This window comes from Argiope bruennichi, chromosome 2 (assembly GCF_947563725.1).
Source record: "Argiope bruennichi chromosome 2, qqArgBrue1.1, whole genome shotgun sequence".
NCBI classification, from domain to species: domain Eukaryota; kingdom Metazoa; phylum Arthropoda; class Arachnida; order Araneae; family Araneidae; genus Argiope; species Argiope bruennichi.
This window is the reverse complement of record NC_079152.1, coordinates 113285131-113292608: the sequence shown is the minus strand read 5'-3', so window position 1 is coordinate 113292608 and position 7478 is coordinate 113285131. Positions and strand designations below refer to the sequence as shown.

The 7478-nt window shown below is 27.8% G+C and overlaps 1 protein-coding gene across 2 annotated transcripts; it reads left to right on the top strand.

Annotated features, from left to right (window-relative positions):
• Window positions 1-76: 76 nt before the first annotated feature.
• LOC129962402 (60S ribosomal protein L28-like) lies at window positions 77-4935 on the top strand. Of its 2 annotated transcripts, none has more exons than XM_056076159.1 (5): window positions 77-212; window positions 772-867; window positions 1178-1301; window positions 1385-1503; window positions 4807-4935. In XM_056076159.1, exons 2-5 carry the CDS (start codon window positions 781-783, stop codon window positions 4891-4893), a joined length of 417 nt encoding a protein of 138 aa, XP_055932134.1. In that variant the 5' UTR covers window positions 77-212; window positions 772-780; the 3' UTR covers window positions 4894-4935. The 2 variants fall into 2 exon arrangements, with proteins under 2 accessions (XP_055932134.1, XP_055932135.1); XM_056076160.1 differs by having other exon boundaries at window positions 93-208.
• Window positions 4936-7478: the final 2543 nt, after the last annotated feature.

The following is a 7478-nucleotide window of genomic DNA, read 5'->3' as shown; positions in this document are numbered from 1 at the left end:
TATGAATGCTTTATTATTTTCTTAAGCATATTTTCTTATCAATAAAATGAAAAAACAAAAGTAGTTATTCCAAGCAATCTTTTCCAAGAATTTCGTTAACCATCCTACCTGTTTTTAAAAGTATCTGGCAACAAATTTAATGCCACTACAACTGTAATTGCTAGCCATTTCCAACATTCTGAAAGATTTTGCGGGTTCTCCACACGTGGTAGGTAAGATAATTAGATTTTTTTCATTTGTATTTATTAAATTAAAGAAAAAGCCGATATATTTCACGTAGAAATTTCTTTTGCTTTGATTGTTAAGAAATAGTGTAGTTGATTGTTATTCTAACTTCTGAAATAAGCCTGTATCATTTCCCTCTATTAAAGTGTAAATTTTTTATGCTCTGTTGTTCATTTTATTTTCCACAACTGTCGAAATTTTTAGTATACATGTTTACCGCATGCTAGAAAGCAATTATATGTAATTAATATATACTTCTTAGTATATTTTTACCTGATTGTAATCTCATGATAATCTGTAAGGCTTAAGTGATTCCTCTGTTAATCAACGTTTGGATTATTCTCTTTTAACTTTTTTAATCCCCTACAATTTACCTGTTGTTGATTAAATCGATATAATTTCTAATAAAATAGCATTTATTAAACATGAATTTAAATACGTAACGAAATTTCAGCATGTGTATATTCGTGTGATATATTAAAATTAGGTATTGGAGTACATGCGTCATAAGTTTATATAAAGGCTATTAAAGTATATATTTTTCAGGTTTCTAAAATGTCTAACCATCTACAATGGATGATTGTAAGAAACTGTTCAAGTTTCGTAGTAAAGAAAAGAAACATCAAAAAGCATTTTAGTACTGTAAGTATTTTACAACTAAGCATCTCTTAGAATTTTATTTATAATTAGATATCACAATTGCAGTTTCAATTAGTGTAATTAATTCAATGTGTTATACACAGTATCCATTTAAAATAGTAAACGTAAATATCTTGATTTTGCAGGTTATGTTGATGTTCTTCTCTAGTTTATTTTCTTTATTCAGTCTGAAATATGTTAATAAAGTTATGGATATCATTAATTTGCAATAAATTTAAACATCTGTAAGGTGCTTATTAATAATATGTATTGATAATTATGTCATTGGTATTAAGTAAAATTAAATTTCTAGGATCCTCTGAATATGAAAAAAATCCATTCTCCTCGATATTGCGGCACCATTCAAAAAAATGCCATCATGATTGAGCCTCATTCAAACAAGAAAGGTGTAAATCTTGTTTACAAGAAGAAACGCTGTAAGTTATTTTTCTTCAATCATTAATTTGTGAAGTTTGATTGCAATGTGAGTTTGTAATTATTTTAATTTTGTTTTCTTTAGGTCACAGGAAACCTGCCAAAAGTTTGGAACGAGTTCCTTTGACCAAAAATGCTCGAAGAACAATGACTGTTATCAAAAAGTTTGTCAAAAGAAACCAGTACAGGAAGGATTTGAAAATGGTAATTTATATTTTGTAAATTGCTCTCAGATAAACAAGTTTTGTTCTAAGTGTTCAAATATACAAAAGGTAGAGCAAGTTGTGGTATAGTCCCTTATCTTCCATCAGCTATGGAATATCTGTAATTGCTACTGAAATTAAGTGAAAACTGTATATATATATATACCAAAAATGCTTTATTTCTGAATATCATTCAACAATGCTGGCAGTGAAAGAATTTTTAACTTGATTAAAAGGAAAATGGAATCTTATACTAGGATACAAAAACACTGGGATTGTTCCTAATTACAATAATGCATATGGGAATTTATTATGTTAAACTGAACAATGGTGACTTAAAAAAGCATAAATGCTTTGCTATACAATTTAAAATGTCTTGCATGTAATATGTTTGATTAACAAAATCGTATATTTAGTCAATGATTTGTTAATGATAAAGGTCTGCTAAATAATTTTGAGTAATGTTTTGGAAATTTCTATTCTTCAATAATTTACTTATACTACATGAAATGTTGTGTATCTAAGAAATACTACTGATAACTGGTATTGAAGGGTATGTGCTCGTAAACTAATAAAATGGGTTGTTTTAATGTGATATTTAGAGTTTCAATTAGCTTTTGATGCTGAGAGTGAGAAAGTTAAGTTTGATTTTTAAAATGTTACTGATTTGTACTTGCCTTAAATGTCTGCATGAAAGTAAAAGATAAATTGTAGTCAGTGAATAATTTACAATTATAAATTTTGTATAGTATTTTTACTGATTATTTTATATAATGGGATGAAATTAATGTTGTGAATTTAGCTTAAGAGTAGAAAACGGTTTTGGGTGTGCTGTATGAAATTTTCCAGTTATTTATCTTATTTGTCCATGAGGAAGAGGAATTTTCTTCACTATAGATATATTTTTTATATAAATAGACTACCGAATAATACTTATTAATGATCTTGTAAATTATAGTTCATCTTTGTATTTTTAACCTCAATGAAATTCATATAGTTCTGTTTTATAACATTTACTGAATATCTATTTTTAAATTGAAATTATATAAATCCATTTTCAAATTGTAGAATAGAGGAAAATTAAAAACGGATTTAAAAAGAGGAATTAAATGAATTTGTTTCATTAAAATCTATCTGCACAAAGTTCCAACTTCTAAATATTAAGTCAATTTAATATCGTTAATTGGATAGAATTGTTATCTATTACTGCATTCAAATCTTTAATTTATATTTTACTGAGAGGTTTGTATCCTGTTATAAAGTTCGATAAAATACAAATTACAGAAGTTAAAATAACGGGCATAACATCAATTAAAAATCTGATTTTAATCTATGTGATTATAAATAATATCTTTCAATAGAATTCTTTCTGTTGGCATAAGTTCCTTCCATTAGAATTAATGGTGTAAAACACTTTCAAAAGTTATATATTAGCCAATTGGTGTTTTGATCTTCTACATCACAGCAGAAATTTTTTGTTAACATCATTGCTATATTTAAAAATGATAATTCATTCCTCTACAGATATATTAAGGATTTTCTGGATAATGTAATTTATGCTATTTCAGAATTCTAGAAATATAATTTAAATATGTACAGGTTAGTGTAGAAGTATCCTGGGTTGCTGATTAATTCCTAATCTAAGTGCTTGTTCTTATCTCCTTGTAATAGAAAATTGACAATAAATTCATTTTGAAATGATTTGAATACCCATCACCATTCTCAATCTAATTGTAATTAGGGCAATTTATGCTAGAATGAAATTATTCTGATCTAATAAGATTCTTGAGTATGTCTTCCATTTCATACTTTATATTATAGATAGCAATAGCAAATCCATCTGCAACAATATTTTAATTTTTGATATGTGTAAACTATTAAAGAAAATGAGAAACCTTTATTATTGTAAAGAATTGGATGGAAAGAGTAAAGTGTGCTTTAGAGGGTTTGTCAGAATCATTACAACATACTAGGTCTGGCACAAGCAGTAAAGTTTAAAAGTAACTAAGTATATGTTATTTTGTCTTTTTTATTAATTAGTTTTAATTTGATGCAGCAACTTGGGGTGTCATCTACATATTCATAATTGAATATATTATTTCTTACATACCTGCAAGGCATTAAAACGGATATGAATTCTGTAACAATGGCTGAATAAATGGATATATATATAGTGCATTGCTGATGAAAGTGTTAAATAATTATAATTTTGAAAGTAATTAGCATATTTTTAATTTCGTGATATATTGTTTGCTTTTCATTTAAACTTTACAAGATTATTATGAGTTGTGTACATATTGTAAAATTTGTGTAACTGAGAAAATTTATCATCTTTAGTGCTCAAATCTTTATACCTTAAAGTGACATAGTAGGTAGAATGAGCAGAAAGTACATTAATAAGAATTTACTTTATGCATTAAATTAGAGATGAGGTATAGTAAAGCTATTTAGAAAGAAGTGTATGAAATGTTATGTATAATTTTTGCATTTACCAATAAATACTAAATTAATATGAAAATTAACCAAAAGTCAATGCTTCATAAAATATAACTCATTTTGTGTTATAACATTTTTCCTGTTAAATTTCTTCACAGCAAATTAATATTTTGTTCCTTATCTTTTACTTAGAATTTGTTTACCTTCAGAAATTTTTTTTATGGACTAACCTGTTGTCAAACTTGTTATTTTACTTTTCTAGATAATTTAGGTCGAGAACTTCATTTTGTGGATCAACAATTTGCTTATATATCTGAGATTGGTGGATGCGAGTTCTATACTTAACGAGGAGTTTTAAAAGTTAACGTCATTACCAAAATTTGTAGTACATTTGCTTGAAAGATTGGTAGCTTCTCTAATACATAAATTACTTGATTAATTTTCTGTTCAATTTTTGAAGGAGAATAGAAATTTGTTTTATAATTGGCATATGTTGAAGGTAAATATTTGATATAGTCGAAGAAAGTGAAAATCTATAACTAAATCTACTTCCCACCCCACTAAAATTTTGTCTATTATAGAAATTCAAGAACACTAGTAATAAGATCTGTACCCTCTTTTAAAAAATGTATTTAATGATTAATGCATAAATGATTTACAGTTTCATTCAGCATATTCAAAAAATTGGTATATCTGGGAATACATATTTTATTTTAGAATTATTTACAATAATTTGTATTAATTTTTAATTTGGTTACATTTTTATGAAATTTATGTTGCTTGAGTTTACATCTCATATTCTTTACATGGTGTCACGGATATTTTGGAAAGTAGCCATGTAATTACAATTACTATTTTCTCTTTGCAGCTTGCTTTGCGTAGGGCTAGCGCAATTCTGAAGAGCCAGAGGCCAGTGGTACTCAAAAAGAAGACTTTCAAAAAGAAACCTGAATAAGTTATGATGTAATAAATAAAAATGATTTATTAAAAAATGAAAGTTTGTGATTTGTTTTGATAAAAAAAAGATTACTAATAATTTGGAAAGAATTAATACAACTAAAAAAATATAAATCTTCGTATTGTCAGCTATTGCATGAGCCATACAGTAGGCAAAATGATTATTTGTACACCACTTTTTTTTAAAGTTTTAGAAACATAAGCAGCTATTTTATTCATTGTGACCTGTGAGCCTGAGTTTGTTGTTTATATCTAAGTAAGCGAAAATAATATTTGGAATTAATTGAAAATAAAATCTAAATCTTACAAACTTGGAAAATTTCTTGCAAAAAGTATATTTGTACACCTATATCTCCGGTAAGTATTACTATCATTTCATGTAATTTTTCACATTATAGTTAATTTTTTGGATAGTTTGTATTTTTTAAACATTAAAGGTTATCTTTCTTAACAGTGAAGGTCACTCGCAGAAAAAAGTTGAGAAATGGCCACGAAATCAAAAGAAGTCTCTTTAGGCATGAGAACTCATATTGTTAACCTTAATAAAAGTGGAAAATCTTATAGTGAAATTCAAAAGATGGTTAAGTTACCCTTTACAACTATTGGTTACATCGTTAGAAAATATAAAAATACTGGACGCGTTGGAAATGAACGCATGTCAGACGGCCCGAGTAAATTAACTTCAAGAAATAAACGAAGTATTGTTAAAACAGCTGTTAGAAAACCACAAATTTCTGCTCAGAGAATTGCAGATGGCCTTCTCGCATCTTCTAACATTAGAGTGACCGCTCAAACAATAAGAAATGTGTTACATAGCGCTGGTTTAAAAGGCAGAACGCCGGGGAAAAAAACCAATGATCTCTGAAGTAAATAGAAAGAAGCGTCTAGAATTTGCTATGAAATACAAAGACAAACCGATGGACTTCTGGAAAAAGGTTATTTTTTCAGATGAGAGTAAGTTTGAAATTTTTTCATCCCCTAGTATCCGAAAAATCTGGCGAAAAAATAAAACAGCCCTTGATAGTAAAAATGTACTTCAGACCCTGAAACATCGTGGTGGAAATGTGATGGTTTGGAGCTGTGTAACTCATGGCGGTGTTGGAAAATTACACTTTATTGACACAAAAATGACAGCTTTAGGTTACATTGATGTGTTGCGGCATAACTTATTAGACAGTGCTAGAAAATTGGGTATCGGTGACACTTTCTTATTCCAACAAGATAATGATCCAAAACACACTGCGATAGTTACTAAAACATGGTTGCTTTATAATGCGCCAAGACGCCTTGAAACTCCACCACAATCCCCGGATATAAATCCAATTGAAAATTTGTGGATGCTCAAGTCCAAAAAAAAAAAATATTACAAGTAAAAATAGTTTTAAAGAAGCACTCATGGAAGCTTTGGAAGAAATAGATCAAGAAACCATGGATGCTCAAGTCCAAAAAAAAAATATTACAAGTAAAAATAGTTTTAAAGAAGCACTCATGGAAGCTTTGGAAGATATAGATCAAGAAACCACCAAAAAGTTAATAGAATCAATGCCAAGACGTCTTGAAGCAATTATAAAAGCCAATGGAATGTATAGAAAGTATTAAATATCTATAAAATAATTATAATTATGTTTAAAATTTGTCACTAAGTAGGTTTACAAATACTCTTTTTGTATAGTTTTTATAAAGTTTTATTCATTAATCAACTAAAGTTTATGTGATTGTTTTTTGCTGATATTTTATTATTATTTTACCTCACTAGAATATATTTCTGCAATTTTAACTTAGTTACCTTATTTGATTTTGCTATAATATTCCAAAATTAAAGTGTACAAATAAACATTTTGTCAACTGTATATATTAGCTCACCAATATCTCGGATATTTTTTGTTTTTTAATCTACCCTGTCTGATCCTTTAATTTTTATAATTAGATACTTTAAATATTAATTATTTTTATTTTTAACCCTTTAATTACCAAATTACTTTATCGTCAATTTTTGAAATTTATTTTTGGTCTGTAAGAAAAACTTTAAATTAATTATAAAAGCTTTTTAATGTTATTTTTTAGATTATGTCTACTGCTTTTTATTGGAAAAACATTCTTCGTGTTCTTTCAAATACCGTTCGAAAAAATTGACATATTGTGTAGATGTCAGCTGGATTTACACGCTATTTTAAAGTACCGTCCATAAATAAAGGGTTAAATGCCATCTGGAAACAATCGCCATTTCGAAAGACAGTTCTCACCTTCTTGAATTATATATTTTAAATGCTATACAATTTTAAGAAAATTAAAATAAAGCGACTTGGAGGATTATCTTGTGAGTGATTTGGATTCGTTTTTATTTTTGTATGACAGTGGACTGACTAGCGCCCTCTATGTACGAACTCAAAAAAAAAAGACCAGAATGAGAGAAGATGAGTGTGTTATGTGGTAAGACGATGCGTTTCGTGTAATATGGCCTCTGAAAACTTAAAAAATGGCCCATTTAATGCTGAACTAACTTTATATATGTGTACCTGCAGGGGTGTTTGTGCTCCGGGGATCGTCGTTCAAAAGGAAGTAGGAATAATAATGAATTATTTA